The following is an 18,989-nucleotide window of genomic DNA, read 5'->3' on the forward strand; positions in this document are numbered from 1 at the left end:
GGCTCTTAGTTTAGTTTTTTTTGCCCCAAGTGTTCTAACAGAGCTCCTTTGCTCCGTCTCAGCTGCCAACATGGCAGGGGGGAGGAAGAAGGCCACTTCCCTTGCATTCCGTCCTGGTCCAGTTCACAGGACACCTCTGAGTTCTCAGCTCTTCTCTCTTCCTCTCTCTAGCTGCTGCTGCATTTCAGAACTCCCTAAAAGTTTGGAAGCCCACCCCTCCTCTTCAGGAGGTCTCTGGGTTTTGGGAAGGAAATCCAGTCTTACCCAAAACAGTATCTGCTGAGTCTTCTCTGCTCTGTTGCCAGCTCTCCCTCCTTGCAGGACATCTCTGCATCTCTCAGCCTGGCTATGTGCCATGTTGCTGGTTGCTGGCTATCTTCTTGGTTTTCAGCCACAGCTCTCCACTCAGCCCTGCCTCTGCTGCTGCTTTTTCATCTTCTGCTGCCCACTCACAGTGGAGAAACTCCCCCAGCCTTTGGCCACGGTACTTAATTCAGTTTTAATACTGTTCCAGGTTTCTGCAGCCCCAGCAGGGGGCTGGGGGCCTTGGCCCCCCCTGTGGGGCTCACTGGCCCCCACTCAAACACTTGGTATCTCAAACCATGGCTACCTCTCTTCCAACTACGTAATCCGGTTTCCTTTTCTGGTCTGTTGTAATATGTTGATTTAACAGGGGCAAATTGTAGCTTCTGATTGGCTCTACACCAAGAACACCACCCCCTGGTATTAACCACTTTCCAACTCCAAGGGAAAACCCTTTTTAACCCACGACGGACATGATATTGTTTATTTGGGGGAAGGTTGTGATTTTAAGGTGTGTATTTTTTGAGGGGAAGGTTGTGACTTTAAGTACAGAAAGTTTTTGCAAAAAAAACCCCTCAAACAAAAAGTTATTTAAGAGAGAAATATATTGGCAAAAAATGCTGGGAAAAAAGTACCCACAAACCAAACCAGAACGAATCCTAGGTTCTATGATGGCAAACAAATTCAAGCAGTCTGCTTCATTGTACATTCTCCTGGGGGGAGAAGTTGGGAACGGTCTTTGTAGAGCTGTTGATGAAGAAGTGTAGTCAAATGATCATAAACTCTCTTATACTCAAAGAGTTAGCATATGAAAGCAAGTTATAAAACCAAAGGAAATAACTGTTGATTTAAAAACAAAAATCACCTTTAGGTTTCTGTTGTATAAACACTAAGACAGCAAAGGAAAGAGTGACTAACAAATTAAAGTTTTCTTCCTATATTATTTTACTCATTATTCATGACATATATCATGATTCTTAACATTTCAAGTTCTTAAACAGAACAGAGTTGCGTTGGAATCATTGTTAAAATAATTGTTCAATTCTATCTTTTTATGTATGGCAAAAATAATTAGAGTTTCTCAATGTAATTCCAGAAGTATCTTGCCATTTTTATTTGAACAGTAGGAGACTGAACAGAAATTGAACTTATAGCAGTTTTTTACCATCATCAAATGTTCTCTATTTATTGCTGTTGGTGTTTGAAGGCTCTGTCTGTTTCAACTATGTTTGTGTGTCAGTACAGACTCAGGTTTTTTCAGGGACTTAGCTTGTGAGTTAGTCAATAAAACACTGAATATTTGTCAACACACAGTTTCAAATAACTTTGTTTATATTTCACCATCCCTTTTCAAATGCTGCTTAGAACATCAAGTTCTATTTGTATTGAGTAGTAATTAACAAAACAAACATTGAACTGCTATAACAATAAACTAGGGATATTTATTTTGTAGTTGTAAAGGAAACCCAAACAAAACAACCAGATAAAACCCATACTACCAACAAAAAAAAAGCCATCCATAAAATTCAGTCTCTCTGAGTGATGAAATGATGTTGTCATGTGTGAATCTTACTGAAATACTGATGTCTTGGTTAGATAACCACAGGGATGTTTTATCCATGGTTTCTAAGAAAAAGAGGAAAAAGCCATAATATTTAATTCATTTACTTAAAAAATAGCTATGGTACCTGAAGATATCATATGCCACAGTGAGTCAGTTAAAGTGTGCTTCAAAGAGGTATCTAATAATGTAGCATAAGGAATATGTCGTCTCCAGACTGCGTTATAGCAACTAAATTTTTATAGACTCCATCCTATGTCCTATTTTGTTCACAAATACCTTTGGCAGAGATTAGACAGAAAATTTTAGACAGCAACAACAATAGCCATTTTCTAGATAAAACATAAGGACCTAGCTCTTTTGAACAGCTGTTCTTCCATCTTCCACTACTAATGTTGTTGAAAATAACACTTAGAAAGCATGTGTTTATCTTGTAAGGGAAAAAAGTAGATCAAACTTTTGTTCATACACTTTAGAAAGAGATAAAGATCAAAATACCCAACTAGGAAGTCTGTTGAAGTTAGGTGGACTATTTTGAAGGAAAATCCAGTTGTATTGGCTCATACTATCAAAGTTAAAAATTAAGTCTTAAAGAGGGTTCTTTTTCAATGTTTGCAGTGGTAACATGGAATGGTATATTGAAGAGTTAATAGAACCATTGTCTGTGCAACCAAAGTGCTAATACAGAAAGCTAGAGTTATCTTAAGAAAGGCGAGTTATTTACAGTATTACCAGGTGGGTTACTTTTTAGGTGCTTTGTTTTCCTCTCTCAATGAACAACTAGCATAATCATCTGAAACACAGAGTTGTGCAATGTAAAATTCAGTTTTTCATCTTTGGATGAAGAAATACAGTGAGACGTATGTTTTCTGAATAATATTTTTGAGTGCATTTAAAGCAAGAAAATTGAAAAATTAAAGGGAAGTTCATAGAGATTCTAGTTTTCATGTTTAAATTTTGGTCTACAGGAAGACCCAAGATGTTATAGTAAAAGTCATCTTAAATGAAATATGTGCATAAAAACATTGAGATTATGTTCTCTGGGTATGAACATAAACTGAAAAGGGGGGTCTTAAAAAAAAAGTCCCAATAAATTGGGAAAGTCATAGATGATGGAAGAATGCAGGAATAGTCATAATGGATGAGAGGTTACTCTAGCCCGGTATTTTCTCATTGATAACATCCAAAGGATAGACTGTAAGAATAACAGAGCACGTAGTATTAATTTTCTATCAAAGTTCTTTTAATGTGCAATTTACAGATTTCCTGAATGTATTGTAGCTGAGGTTTTTGTTTTTACAGGCTTTTGATAGTCTTCTGTGGATTTGAGGAATTTATGGAGAAAGTTACAAAGTTTATGAAGAAACAAGGAGGAATTGGTTGGGAATATAAAAGTCCTTTGACCATGAAATAGTAGAGATAAGGAGCCTAAGTGGAGTCAGAAGGGCAAAAAGCTGGAGTACAACCATGGACTTCAGGGCAGCAGACTTCAGCCTGTTCAACGATTTGCTTGGAAGAATCACATAGAAGATCATATTGAAAAGAGAAGGGGTCTAAGAAAGATGGTTTTCAAGGATCACATCCTCTACTCTCAAGAACAGGCTGCCAAAATGAATAGTAAATCAAAAGCAGCTAGAGGCCTGTATTAATGAACAAGGAGTTCTTGACAGAACTCAAGTAAAAGGAAGAATGGTGTAAGGAAGGACGGGTGTCCCAGGGAGAACACGGAGTTACTATTTGAATGTGCTGATTAGGAAAGACAAAGCCATCCCAGAATTGAATCTGGTGAGGGAAATAAAGGTCTACAGAGTTTCAGGACTATATCAGCAGCAAAAAGGAAGACTATGGGGAATATGGACCTGTTACTGAGCTGGTCACAGGACCTAGTGCCAAAAGTTTGAGGCTTATGCACTAAAAGCCTCCTTTGCCATGGTCTTGACCAGAAATACTGGCTTTCAGGAATCCCAGATCCCTGAAATCAGTTTACAACAGTAGTAATTCTGTAATGTATCACTGAATCTAATGAGAAGAATTGAAGAAAAAATGAGGATTCTTTTTTTTTGTGTGTATCATTTCGTGTATCATTTCAAAGGATGACAACACTTCCATAGGATGTCATTTAACTTGTTCATTTTTGCAGAGATTTAATTTTTTCTTGCTGATCAGATCCAATCCTAAATATCTTTTCTTCTGCAAATAACTATCATAGCTAAGGAAACATATTGCTTCTGCAGAGTTTAACTAGTTGATAAAATAAAAATTGTATTTTCTTTTACAGACACAGTATATGTGGAAAGATTAAACAACACCATTCACAATTAGAATGTTTGAATTTCAGATTACTGTCAGATATTCTCATTTAATATTTGTGATGTTTGATATTTGCATCATGGCTTTATTGCCAAGATGATGAACATAATTACTGTAGAGACGCAGGCTTAATTGTGATAACCTTGTTTTTAATGTTTCCTGGTAGGATTTTGGAGATGATGGGTCCTTGTACATTACTAAGGTTACCACAACTCATATGGGAAATTACACCTGCTATGCTGATGGTTATGATAAGCTCTATCAAACTCATATTCTCCAAGTGACTGGTAAGGAAAAATGTTCTAATTGCCAAGTCATAAGAGACTTGGGGTTTGGATTTTGTTAAGCAGATCTGCTGTTGCCGTTTTACTTCTTTTTATTGTGTTACAGCTTATAGAAAAAAGAAATATAATTTTTTCTTCATTTATTACCTTTAAATAACCTTCCAAAACAATAAAATATAAAAATTTTCATTTATTACTTCCATATCAATTATAGTTATTAAAAGGTACAAAGATGGTCCAGAGGGCTTGCTTTGCACATGTCATGTTATAGAGAATAATATGTGGTTTTATATATACGTATAGATATACACAGATAGAGTAGGTTTTGGTATTAATTTATTAATACTGGAACACACTGGAAAAAATAAGTGTGTAAGTCTCTTGTGTTAAGAATGTTTTGTTTAATATAAAATTAAAAATATGCACTTCCCTAAAGGTTTTGTAATTGATGTAGGCTTCTAAATTCACATTTATTATTTTGAAATCTAACCATGATTTTATTGGATGAACTTCAGGCACCTGGACTTGAAGTCTTGATCTTTACATTTTCCTGCATCTGTTCAAGTTTTAGGGAACATTTTGTTAAACTCTGTACTTGGACAAAACTTAACTGGGCAACATTGTTACTGGTGCCCTGAAGACAGGCCTTTACTTTCTCTAAAGCTGCTATATCCTCTCCCAGCTGTTTTCCCTATATGCAGTTTTTTTCTAATTTGTTTTAAGCAGTTCTTGTTGTCCACTGATGAAAGGTCTGCTGTACTTTATCACCACTGAGGTTTAATGTATTTTTTTTCCTTTGAGTGATCCTGTGCTTTCATGTTTTTTCAGTTCATATTTGTCTTTGACTCTTAAGTCTCCCTTTCTGCAGTAAACTACCAGTGTCTGTCGTTTCATGTTGCTACTTAATCCTATCCAGAATCATGTTTGACCTCAATCTTCTCCTCCAAATTTACTTTGCGTGAACAGGCTCTATTTCTCTCCTTAAGCATACAAACCCTAGTTTCCTGGCTATTCTTTGTTTTGTTAGTTGTTGCTCAGTTGCACAAAGCCTTATTATAACTGACTTTTCTTGATATTTCATCCAAGAATGCTGAAATATTTTGTTATTCTTATCTTTCATTGATATGCACATGAAATACAGCTTCCAAGATTAATTTGACTTTTAATATGATTCATTCTTCTTTTAATAGCTTTATTTTCCCTTTTCTGTTGCTAATATCCTTCACACTTTAAATTACTTTGACTTTTAGTGCTTGTTTGCAGTTTTATAAACATGTTGCCTCTGCTGTTATGTTTCACAAGAAGCTGGCTTATGATATTTATCCATCCATATATTTTTATTTTTTTTCTAATTTCGTCCCCTCCCAAGACTTTACACTTTTCTTCCTTCAAATTTTTCTGCTGGGGTCATTTTCTGTCATTTAAAAAGCCAGGAGGAAAATACTAGCTAAACTAGTGAGAAGACTGAAGTGCAGTTTGTTCATATTTTAATTTCTGCAGACATAGCAGAATTAGTGGTGAGTTGAACATATTAGGAGGTCCTTGACCAACATTCCTCCTCTGTTTTATGGGTTTTGGTTACCCCAAAATATTAACAAAATTATATTCTTGTCAACACATTCCTTATCTATCTCAATGTGTAAATAATCCTGCAGAGGTGCATTGCAGCACTTAAAATAGTAGGATTCCTCACATTTGTCTCAGTTCAGCACACAATGAGGCAAAACTCCACTGAAGCTGAAGGTTTTCTACAAGACTAGAAAATCAAGGAACCTAATTTGAGAGAGGACAACTCTAGATTTTTTTCTGGTGATGGAAGTGTCTGTCAAGATATTGTTTTTTTCATCTGGAAACCACTGTAGACCTCAGATAACTGCTGTTCCAAAGGCTGGCACTGGAATGGTACCTTCTAACATGATTTTGGTTGTTGATATTTTGGGGAGCAAGGAATGAGAAAAGAAGGCCCTTTGAGCATTAGAATCATTTGCTGTGCATGTTGTGGATAAACAGAGTTAAATCCATTGAGATTAAAGGTCAAATGAACAGCTCTTCCGCAGTTTAGATCTGTACTTCTAAGCAATAATCTTCTTAAGCACAAGCATGATGGTCAGTACTTGTAGCTGTGATAATGACTAATTAATATAATGATACTTGTATTAACTGGAGAGTCAGTCAAAAGGTTAATGGGATAATGAGGCTTCATTGATCACAAAGATGTAATGTGAAGGTTCAATGAAAACAACGTAATTAGATTTTAAGTCCTTTCTTGATTTCCATTTATGTACAGCTATATATTTTTAGAAAAAAAAATATTTTTTACATTGATTAGTATGTAAATGTATATATATATATAAATCTGATTTATTTTCAAGATTAAAACCTTTAAGATTTTTTTTAGTTTTTAATTATCTGGTACAGTAGTAAAGAATAAGAGAATAAGCTTTCTTTAGAGTTACAAAAATACGGTTAAGGAGCATTGTAAAAGACTTGTTTTATGGTGAAAAAATCAGTCTACTCTTATACAAGTAGTATGGTAAATATTGTAAGCAATATTATAATAAGTTGATATTTAACACTTTTTCATAGAAACTATAAAAAACCCCCAAAATACAAAGTCATAATGGAGCAGGAATAACTGTTTCATAATGTAATCCTAATTATTAGCATTTACAAAATACTTTAAAGTTTCAATTTGTACAATTTTGAGATTATGTAACTCTGAGACTATATGACTATAAAATCTGAGTCTGTAAGTTTGGTTTTTATTTTTCTTTCAATATATTAGTTATATTTAAATTAATTCTATCAGATATTTTTCCTTTACTGTGGACATCACATGACATGAGTCTCATTAATTAGAAAGTCTGATCTCTGATGTATATATAGTTGTATATAATGGTCTTAGTATCACTGAAGACAAAGAGGAGCTCTGTAACTCAATCTTCCATAAAATATTTATGTCAACTCCATAATTAGTTTGCTAGAAACTGTCTTAATTCGTATTTCAGAAGAATTTATATAATCTCCCCTATGCTTCTTTATTAGTCTCTGTGTTTTGTCCACAGCAGCCATTCAAACTTTTATAGGTGAATGCTGGTAAATGCTGGAAAAATTCTTCGAGACAAATTAATAAATGGTGCTTAGAGAGAAAAAAGTCTGTAACAAACACATATATTCTTGTAATGTGTGGTGTTGTATTTGGTAGGGGGCCACCTGTCTCTAAAATGCCTTTTGATGGTATGAATGTATTCAATTAGCCACTTTATAGATAAATATTCAACTCTTTAATACAACAGAAGTGTATGCATCTGTTAAGTGAAAAACCAGAAGTTTATTAACAAAACAAGATTGTTTTTCCTTATGTCTATGTTATTGCATATGTTAGTTAAGGTGTTAAAAAGGATAATAAAAATTAATACTGTTATCACCATTCTTAGGATTACATTAATGTGATATCTATATCTGACACCAAAAAAAAAACCCTTGAAAATTACTACTGAAAAAGCTGAAATACCTAGAAAGTTTGTGTTTTCTCAGCAACTCAATGTTTATTGTGTTGCAGATCCATGCTGTCCATAGCCAGAAATGTTAATAGTAATGATCACATTGACAGATATAGACATGATACCTAGATGAGTTTAAATATCTTTTTCATAATTTAACTTCTTCTATTTTTCAAGCATATACAGAGCATAGCCTAGATTTTCCAAATTGACAAATTTCACTTTTGGAAGGTTGTTTCTAGACAGAGAAGCAAGATGTCATTAGTCACATTATAAACAAAATGGAAGACTGACTTCAAACTGAATCCAAAAATGGTACAAGGTTATGGTGTATCTTGCAAATCAACTTAATATATATGTAGCACCTATCTGATTTTTTTTTCTGTTTATGTGTGGTATCCTACTCACTGAGATTTTACATTGATTTTACAAGTCAAGATCTTTGCAGATGGGTGACAAGAATTTTCCCCACATTGTTTTCAAGACAAAAGGTTAGCAGTTTGGGTACCTTAAGATAAAGAAAGGAGACCCCAGTCCCTCAGCCTGATGTAAATTGGGTATTTATTATGTCTGAAGAATTGTTTACCAGCTTTGTTTTTCCAAAGTGTCTCAGTTTAATAAAAAAGAAGTGCTATTATAAACAGCAATAGAAGAACCTAGAGCACTAAATATATTTTCTTTTTTAAACACATACATTCTCCTTGGATTCAAGAGAGCTTGAACAGACTATATTTTCCCTCCCCCTCTGCCATCCCCCCATCAGACCCGACTGAAATAATATTCAGGAGGTTTTATAGCCAATGTAATATTTATTGAATAGTTACATTTGCAGCATATTTGGAACCAAAACTCTCACATAGCTTTTTGAACTGAAAGATAAGGATTATAGGATTCACTCAATTATGCGTTATACATTACTCTGCTAAGTGCAAGCATGCAGTGTCTCCCCACCCTTTTTAACCTATATAATGATATCTCCCTTATAAAGTAGTCTAAGTTAGGTTAGGACATTAGAATATACCTCTTTAAAAGTCATTGAGAACAATCACATTAACTGTGTACTGAAAATTTGACTACTGGTAATATTTATGCTCAGTTACACACACACAAAAAAAAGTTATTCAAATGAACCCAAAGAGTTTACATCAAACTTGTCATACCAAATTAACTTTTTAGACTGAGACCACAACTACAGTAATATTTCTCCTGTCTGTATGCCTCAGTTGCACAGTTCTTTCTTAGTGTTATATAGCAGGTAGGCTTCGGGGTAATATGAAATAAAAAGTATAATGCAAAACAAGATCTGAAAAACATTTCTAGCTGTATAGGTAACCTACCAGACAAAGATTTGCTGAGGACGGTGGGAAATGGCAACTAATGGAGGAAAGATAGTGCAAGAAATGAACTCTAATGCAAGAACGTCTGTGCCTGGGAAAACACTGCTAAAGGGAAAAGGATCTACTACAGAAACAAGAGATAGTAAAAGAAAACTCAGACATGTTTTCATTTGAGCAGGTCCTCACTTTCACATCTCCTAACAACACCCAAGTAGTTAATTTAACAACAATAGCATCTTGTCATGTAGGATGGGATTTTGTTTGTTTATTTAGGAAATATTTGATTTCAGTTATAATATTTTCTAAAACTTTCTTAACAACAACTATGCCCCCAAAATATCTGCCTTTTGTCCAAATGAAACTAATACATTGGACCATTAAAAATGTCTGTTCACAAGTGCTCAGCAGAAATCTGTCAAGGTGTGGTAGTTAAACACCCATAAGCTTTTGTATGCAATAAAAATATTTCACTGACAGAAAAAAAAAGACAAGAAATATCCTGTCATAGGTAGTCAGAATGCAATTAATGCAATGTCTTACTATTGGTCCTAAAAGTTATTTCTGTTGCTGAGATGCTTGTGAGTGTTCAATTATGGCAATCTGATTTCTAAGGAGATGGAGCTCCTTGCTTTTCTGAGACAAGGCGGAGGAATAAGCTATTTGGCTTTGCTGCAGTGGGAAATCTACAATGAAAGGTAGGCTACCTAAAAGACCTGGTGTCAAGGAACAGGGCAGACATAAAAATTGGACCTTAGGAAAAGAGGTAGAGTGAAACTGGGAGCTGAGGTGCCAAATATGTTTAGACTACTGAATGTGAAATTGAGTGGGGCTTAGTCTGAGGAGCACAGTGGGGAAGGCAAGGTCTCATTGGGGAACACACGGATGCTGTGAGAGAGGAGATAGAACAAGGAAGAAGTGGAGGGGAAAAAGGAGTGGGAATACCAGTCCTCGGATGAAAAGTAGAGATCCAGTAGAGTCCCTTCCAGAAACTCAATGGAAATCTTAAATCTCTGGTTTCTGTATGCTTTTTCTCTCAGCTGGTATTCTAAGAAACTAGCAGCCATAGTTCTCCAAATTTTAACCTTTTCCCTTGTTATTTTATTATATTTTTACAGTTTGCATATTGGAGTTATGTGCAATTTTCTGTGTACATTATTTGAAAAGACCCTTCTCTCTCACTGGGTTTAAAATATCCCTGAGACTTACTGATTTTTGCATCCTATCTGAGATAGACTACATTTGTGTATCTTTTTGCAGTGTAGAAATTTAAAGAATTTCTATGCTCTAATAGGACAGCATGCTGGGACATTTCTTGTAAATAGCTGGATAGCATTTTAAAATATTTAATCTTGTGCCAAAATAGACACAGTTAATTTTTGATCTTGTTATCTTCTTTCATTATTAGCTGATACTTCATTCTCTACCCAGCTGTGTTTTCTGACACAACCTAAGTATTCCACATTTTTAGAGCTGTATTAAACAAAACTTTGGAGAATAGAAAATATACTTCTTTAATCTTATTGCAGTTAATTTTTTTAATTGTTGAAAACAACTTCAAGCAAGTTCTCTTTAATTCTATAATTAAAGATATGTAGTTATTAATCTAAAAAATTTACATAGCAGGATTTTTAAACTTGCTTAATCATTGATAACCGATAGGAATATGTCCATTGTGATATCATATGTCCTCAATCTACCAATACAGATTTGTGGTAAGTAGCAGATTTTTAGTTGGCAAGCATATACTGCAGCAAGTTTTCAAACCTTGCAAAAGTGATGTCAACAATTCCTATCTTATCCTTTACTAATAAAGAAACTCAGAAGACTAGTCTTGTAGAATCACAGAATCTGCTCAGTTTGAAGAAACACATCAGGATCACTGAGTCCAACTCCTGAACCTATGCAGGACACCCCAAGAACTGCATCTGAGAGCACTGTCCAAATGCATCTTGAACCATTCCTGCCAGGTTTTCCAGGCATGGGGAAGGTGAACCACATGGAAGGGCAGCCATCTTGTCTCTGTCCTGTGGCCACGTATGTTTTTTTCCAGGTGGGGGAGGCCAGTCGCCATCTCAATTTGGTCCTGTGGGCAGGGCTTGGGAAGTTTCTCCTCATCAGTTGATTTAACCAAGCTTTATCAGAATTGCTATTAGCATCTCCTTGGTAAAGAGTTTTTTGGTTTTGGGGGTTTTTTTTCCACTTATATCTTGTCATATTTGATCTCTCTCTCTTTATTGGAGAAACCATAGGTATTGAATCTGAGGGAGGAGATTTCTGTCTGAGTTCTCCACCCCTCCAAATTGTCTCAAACCAACATAAGAAAGCAAATGGTATCCTGGGCACAGAAGGTCCCGTCTGAACAGGTACAAACCTGAACAGGTTTTGAACGATGGATTGCTGATAGGTGTTTTACAGAGAGGGGAAAGGGGGGACATGAAGTGTTAAGGTTTGTGAAACAGGACAATTGCAGTCTCTTTACGTCATATAATGACTTACTGGTTGTATATTATTCATATTTTATAAAGAAATCTAAGGAAAAATAAAAATCTTATTATTAATCACAAACTATTAAACTAGAATTGAGGCTTTTTTCTTTCATACCACAGAGAGTGAAAACAGGTTTTTCTCATTGAACGTTCCTTCTGCTTCATAAATTTTCTGAGACAGAGTTCCACATTGAATGTCCCTGAATTTCTGACTAATACCACATTTGTGTGTTATTTATAGCTGCAGGAGTCTTTAGAATTGCTTGTAATTATTTTTCTTAAACTGAAGATAATGCTGTTCTTCACTAAATTAGAATTGTTCTCTGTCTTCAGTTCCACCAGTTATCCGAGTCTATCCAGAAAGCCAGGCAAGGGAACCAGGTGTGACAGCTAGCCTTCGGTGCCATGCTGAAGGTATTCCTAACCCACAGATTGGTTGGCTGAAAAATGGAATTGATATCACTCCAAAGTTGTCCAAACAGCTAACTCTTCAAGGTAAAGGGGCATATTTATTGCTTTCTGCAGGTTGCTAGTACTTTATCAGTGTATCCTTTCCATACTAGGTGCCCTTCTTGCATAGATTTAACCAAGGGTCAAAGTCTAAGCTAAAGCTAAAACATTTCAAAATATGTCTTTCAGTTACTCCTCAAGGCAGATATCTTCTCTACTTTCTCTTTGTTAGAATAATGATTGTACTTACTGACAGGATTACGAGTAAATTCTAATATTCTCTTCTCTATTAAAAAATGTGAAGTATCCAAGTGGAGTGAGTGGCCCACGACCCATTCCCAACCAGAATTTGTCACTGCAACTATATTAATGTCATTCAATGGGTATTCAACACTAATAATTAAATTGTTAGTCGATGTTTTTGTCTATAAATATTTATTCTAATACATCGATATAAATCTGACTATTTTTCACTAATTTAGGTTAGAAGATGGACCTACCTTTACCTTTATTGCAGATCAATTGAAAACATCAGGTTTTTTTGACTGAAAAGAATCTTAATCAGATTTGGGGACCTGATGGTAAACAGGATAGGAGGAGAAATACCTAAAATGGATGCGCTGTTGTCTGAGGGCTATCAGTACTGTCAGTACACCTCCAGGGGAATGCAAAGACACTGCACACACACACACAAACCCTGTCCCCCGATGCCCTCCCCCAAAAAAACCTGAGAAACCAGAACCCCACAAGCAAACCAAACCACAAATAAACCCTTACCAAAACTAAAGTCTTACCTTTAAGTGATCAACAGTTAAGATTAATCAACAGTCAATCTATGAATCTTCAGGGCTCAGCAAAAGCAGTGGACCTGTCCAGCATAAAATCTTCATGCTTCTTCAGTGCTTCTGGTGATTTCTGATCAGCCACAGAAAAAAAATTCTGATGCTGTTAATGTTCCCTTCAAAACCTTCTCTCATTCATCTACAAAAACAGTATGTGTCATTAGAATAGGACAGAACTCAGCCTACAGTGGAAGAAGCAGTGGGACGAGTATGGAAAGTGCTTCTCTGAAGAGTTACCTTCCCTTCAGGTGTCATAGTTTTGTGTTCTGTCATGGACAACTCTCGTGGATATTTGTGAAAAATTACCTTGCAGACACACTTTCCACTATGACAGAAAGTGATGGAATCCTCTTCAATAGCAGCACGTTGTTAATTTTTCCTGTAGGGATTATAGTGGAATTTTTTTCCTTCATCTCTGTTTCATATATTTATGATAAATAAATAAAAAGAATTCTTCTCTAAGCAAAATACACTTAATTCAATTTTCTTGAATGTACTTAAGTGAAATTAAATTTCAAAAATCTCACTACAGTTTCTTAGATATTTTCCTGGGTTAAACTATCTATGCATTAAGTTCAAAATAGAAGGGATATTACATTATAACCCTGTATCCCTTCTAGTCCATACTTTAGAATACCTACAAAGATGTTTTTTGTATAGTTCCTACAGCTGAACAAGTATACTATACTCAAAATGCAATGAATTATTTTTCACGTCATTATTCACATGACCTTTGCCTGTGAAGCCTAGACTGTTTGTTGGCATTCCTACACAAGCTAATGTATGGTTCCTGAAGTGGTTTCCATAGGCTCCCACATTGGTGTAGGTGTAAAATTTCACTGCACCTGTTTTTCTGTTGTTACACTGCATTCACACAGAAGCAAAAGTAGGTGCCTCTGGTTATGAAAACCAAATAATTTTATTAAAATTTATTCTTTACTATGAAATTTTAGCCCATTCTGTTCCATGGAAAAATGAGTTATTTTGTGTAAAGCCAATGATATTTTCAAATGACCAAATGCAACATAATAAAAACCTAAAAATTACCCAATTTTAGAAACAATCGTAGTAATTTAAACATATATAAAACCTTGGACTGATATGTGGCTCTGAAGTGCAAAATCAGCTGAGGTAGTCCAGATATCTGTGAAATGAATAACAGTGCATGTAATTCACTAACCAGTTGCACACCTTTGGACTAATTTGGCATACCTCCAAGTTATGAACTCAGGAATGAAAATGGTTTAATTAGTATGAGCAGAGAAACCCTTTTGAATTTATAATCTGAAAGCAATGTACCATGTCTGCATGTTGATTTTTTTCCTGTCCTTTCAGCAAATGGTAGTGAGGTTCACATCAGCAATGTGCGCTATGAAGATACAGGAGCATATACTTGCATTGCAAAGAATGAAGCAGGAGTGGACGAAGATATTTCTTCTCTTTTTGTGGAAGATTCTGCTCGAAAGACCCGTAAGTATTATGAGAAGTAGAAAAATACATGTAGCTGTGACTTAAATTTAATTGGTATGAAAACTGTGAAACAATAAATAAATTAAAATCAGCTTGTGTAGATAGCTGATTTAAAAAACCTGAAGCTTAAATAATGGTATCCAAGAGTCACTAAAGGCAGAGTGTGCAATCTGATGTTTGTTTGGAAGTGGAATGAAATCTCTGATTCATTCTGTGAATCAACATGTTTTTCACATTGCAGTTAAATTTTTGATAGTTTCCTCGTGACAGATTTGTTGCATATGAAGGGAATGTGGAGGGAAAGGAAAAATATTAGTGTGGTTTCTAGGGGTTGATGGGGGTGTGGGAGGAAGACCTTTTCCAGTCTTTCTTCCTGTATGTTCTTGAGATATATCATGAGTCAAAATTGGCCCTCAGGATATGAAAGAAATTACAAGTCTTGATCTCACCTGCTGAAGTGGCAGCAGGTCCAGATCAGTTCCAGCCTGCTCTTGTGCCTGAATGACTGTCTCTTCAGAAATGTGGAGCAACAGTGACCACATTCACTTACTAAGTCAGGAGTTCAATGTGCCAAAGAAATCTCTACCACTGCCAAAAAGTGGCGTTCTTCTTCCTCTGTCAAATGGTAGTGGGATCTGTAAACCTTGTTAACCTATTATTTGTCTACCTTGATACTTCTTTCCTCTTCCCTTACATCCCTCTGCTCAGAGAAATCCATTTCTGAGTTTACACTTCATCTGTTTCTTTTGTTTGGTTGGGTTTTTTTCTTTTCTTTTAAATCTATTACTTTAATGGATACTACATATTCATTAGAACTATATCTGGCAAAATGATAGATATTTTACTAGTGAATCTGATTGCATTAACTTAAGTCATTCCTGTTTATCTCAAAGCTTATTCAGCAGTGCCGAGTACTCGGCAGAAAATTAGAGGCAGAATTAGTAGTACTGCAAGTCTACCTGACACTTCCAAGTCACAGGACATTGAGTTCAGTTACATATAGGTTTACTACGCTTTAAATGTTTCAGAGGAAATCTTCCATGCAGGAAGATTACCAAATGGTAATATCTTTACTTAGCTCATGCAGGAAGATTACCAAATGGTTATATCTTTACTTAGCTGCTTTCAGTGACACTAATTATAAATATCTTTTCAAAAGTCTTATCATGGGGTTTTTTTAAGAGTCGTGAAAATGACTGCTCAGACATTTCTGAGAAGGCAGCTGAGGATAAATAATTTGTTTGATTATGCTAAGTTTCTGGTAATCTGGTGATGTGAAGTAGCTTGGCCACTTCCATTTGCCTTTTGCATCGTGTGAAAAATGTTATGGATGTTGCCAGATTACAAACCCTGACAAACGCTAGTGTGTTGATGTTTTGTTAAAACTTGTTTGGCCTTAATAACAAAAATATTTATATCCAACTGTCCAGTTTCTAAGTGTTTTAGCTAACTTCTTGTATCTTTTGAAGACCTGATGTGCTGTGATCATGTAGGGACATCCGCACCTATGCAAAATACTTTTTTCAGGACTTGTGATGTAATAATTTTAAGTCAGCTAACTTTACAGGATTTGTTAAATCACATGCCATGCTGTGAACACTGCTTGCAACAAATGCTTTAATATCTACCAGCACTAAGTAGTTAGGATGACCATTGGTGTCATCAAAGATGTAAATGAAAGAAGACAGAATACAAACCCAATTATTTCTAAGACAATTCATCTGAAATACAGTCTCCTTCCTTCCTATAGAAGTAATTTACTCTACAAGTTCTGTGTTGTATGTTGAAGAAAGGCATTTTACCATTATGTTCCTTGGTGTCTGAACATGGTTTCCTAAAAATTGGTGCACATGTAAGTACTTATATAGTCCACAGCTGCATAATTATAACATTCAAATGTAGGTCCAAAAGATATTCATGTGATAAGCTCCAGTTTGCTTACTTTGGCTCAAAAACCCATTTCTGTATATGTAAGAAGAACTGGGTGTGTACTAATAGAAAAAGCAGTTACTCTCAATATCCTTATCACAACTACATAAATAAATTACATTCACAGGTACAAATTTTGATCGATGCAGTTTAAAAAAATGTTGCCATTTTTAAAAGAAGTTCCTTTACAGGGAGGAGTTTCTAGCATTAGAAAACTGATATTAGGAGTGGAAGGACCTCATTATTAACTAATCTCTGCTTGTTTTCATATTTACTCTAAAACATTGGTTCATGCAGAAAATTAGGGATTATTAGGGAAGAAAATGATATAGGTAAAACCACCTGGATAGGATTCTGGGCTTTTTTTACCCCACCCACACATATTAAGCACAATGCTACTGCTACTTTAAATTTAAGCCTGCTGATTAGGTCACAAGTTACATTCTAAAGATAGCCTCTGGTGAATATAAATGTGATTCCATATGTTCTGATATAAATTATACCTGTCATTGATGACATTTTTATAAATAATTTTGCTTTTGTCTTCCTTTAAGAGAATTAAACTGTCGCATTTACTTTTCTAATACTTTTTTTTTTCTTTTTTTTGTTCCTTACTGGAGAGCTCCCTTTTGGAAATCTTAGGAAATTGTTTTGAATAAAATTAGCACAAATTCTCACTAGCTTGCCAGTTAATCCAGACTTTTCTCCTTTGTAATGTCACATAAGGTAAAAATCAAAGCAAACTAAAAGCATTTTCGAACATTGAGTTGATTTGCTATTGAGAGGTTAGTGAGAATTTTACAGTTGAGCTCTAAGACATAAAGTACAATTGCACTGCCTGGAGCATGACAGTAATTTTATAAGCCACATAAGGAATACAGAACATGATTCCATTATTACAAGTGCATGCCTTTTATTTCCTAAAAAGTCTAATAGTCAAAGTAAATGTTCACTTTTATACTTATCTGACCCATTGTTAATGTATATATGAAAACGTTCAGGTTTTAAAGCTACTTTGCAAAAATAAACTAAATTTTTATTATTTTTTCTGTGGAATCTCACTTTCAAAACATTCTGAATTTACAGAAAACTCCATACAATGCTTTGAGAAAAAATTAATATATGAGCCAGAAAGGGCATAGCAAGTTCATTTCTTTGTGAATAGGTAATGCAAACAGCTCGTAAGAGAAAATATTATATTTTCTGACACCTCTGACTGAATTAAAGCCAGTGCTATTGTGAATAAATAGATTAATAAATAGTAAGCAAAGCTTTCCCTCACCTGTGTGTCCAAAAATGTTATCAGATTACTAAGTTTTCAAAATTTACAGAATTGGTTACAGATGCCTGTAACGCAACAGAAAAGCAATTGAATAAGTGGCAAACCTATACTGATGCTAGTAGCAAAAATAAAAGAGTACAATGAAGAGTATGATTTTAGGGTGTCAGGGCTTTGTTTATTTCAAAGTTTCCAGTTTCAGAAATTTGAAATCCAGTTACCAAGAAAAGTCAATATACTTTGATGATAATGGTTCGTCATCAAGATGGTAATCTGAGATAGAAGTGAATGGAAAATACTCTGAAAATGCTTTGTCATCCAGATCTGCTCAGTAAATGCCAGCACTGAACATGGAACTATTGTTCTGTCACACATAGGCAAAAATTTGAATAGTGGATGACAGTCTCAAGAGTAGTTTGGCCTCCCCTTAGCACATCAGTCTTTTTCAATGTGTACTAAAAATAAGACTTCTGAAAATATGCTTTCATTTTCACATTACCTTAGGTGAGAGGAATGATACTATTTTCTTTAAAATACCTTAACTTTAAATATGTCTTTTACCAATTAACTCACTCTGCAGTTGTAATTTTATATACTTAGTAATTGTGTCCCAACACATGGACACTTTTTGCTAGATTTGTCAAGTTATAATGGAAATTTTCAGTTTGTATTACTATATAAACACCTCTTAACTGGCAGTAAATGTCTGCTGCTCTCTATTATTAGATCCTGTTTAATTCCTCAGATGTTCACCATAACAGTACCATCTAAAATATTTCTGAATGTAAGAACTGTGCTGGTTTGAATCTCTGGAGACTGGATTTTTTTTTTCCTGTGAATTACTTTTCTCCTCAAGCTTGCAGCTAAAACCATCAAGAATGAGATAGGTGGTCTGGGTGATAGTTGAATAATCCCTGCAGTGACTGGTAAAAACATTCTGGGGATTAACGGCCTGGTCTAAATCTCATTGAAGACAGAAGAGTATCCCCTACTGTTATGATCCTCTAATAATACCTGAGAGAGCTCAGCTGTGTTGGAAGGAGTCTTTGACATAATCACATTTGTAAATACAAATTGCGGTTTAAAATCTGGTTTTAGTTTCATTCCAACATATTTTGATTTTTCAGAGCAGATATTTAATGAATTCGTAGATTTAGGCATGATGGAGCCATTTTATCTAAATATTCTATCTTCTCCATTTCACAAGACATTAAATTGCATCCTGTTCTGCCTGA

The 18,989-nt window shown here is 35.0% G+C and overlaps 1 protein-coding gene across 5 annotated transcripts in view; it reads left to right on the forward strand.

Moving 5' to 3' along the window:
• The window catches only part of FSTL5 (follistatin like 5), a 286,784-nt gene that overhangs the window by 211,564 nt on the left and 56,231 nt on the right, over positions 1-18,989 (forward strand). For all 5 annotated transcript variants that reach the window (XM_032686689.1, XM_032686692.1, XM_032686687.1 and 2 more), the window contains exons 8-10: positions 4,341-4,461; positions 12,118-12,279; positions 14,412-14,546. In XM_032686689.1, coding sequence (XP_032542580.1) covers positions 4,341-4,461; positions 12,118-12,279; positions 14,412-14,546 — 418 coding nt within the window. The remainder of the gene's footprint in view (positions 1-4,340; positions 4,462-12,117; positions 12,280-14,411; positions 14,547-18,989) is intronic.

The sequence above is a fragment of the Chiroxiphia lanceolata genome, chromosome 4 (assembly GCF_009829145.1).
Source record: "Chiroxiphia lanceolata isolate bChiLan1 chromosome 4, bChiLan1.pri, whole genome shotgun sequence".
Lineage (NCBI taxonomy): Eukaryota > Metazoa > Chordata > Aves > Passeriformes > Pipridae > Chiroxiphia > Chiroxiphia lanceolata.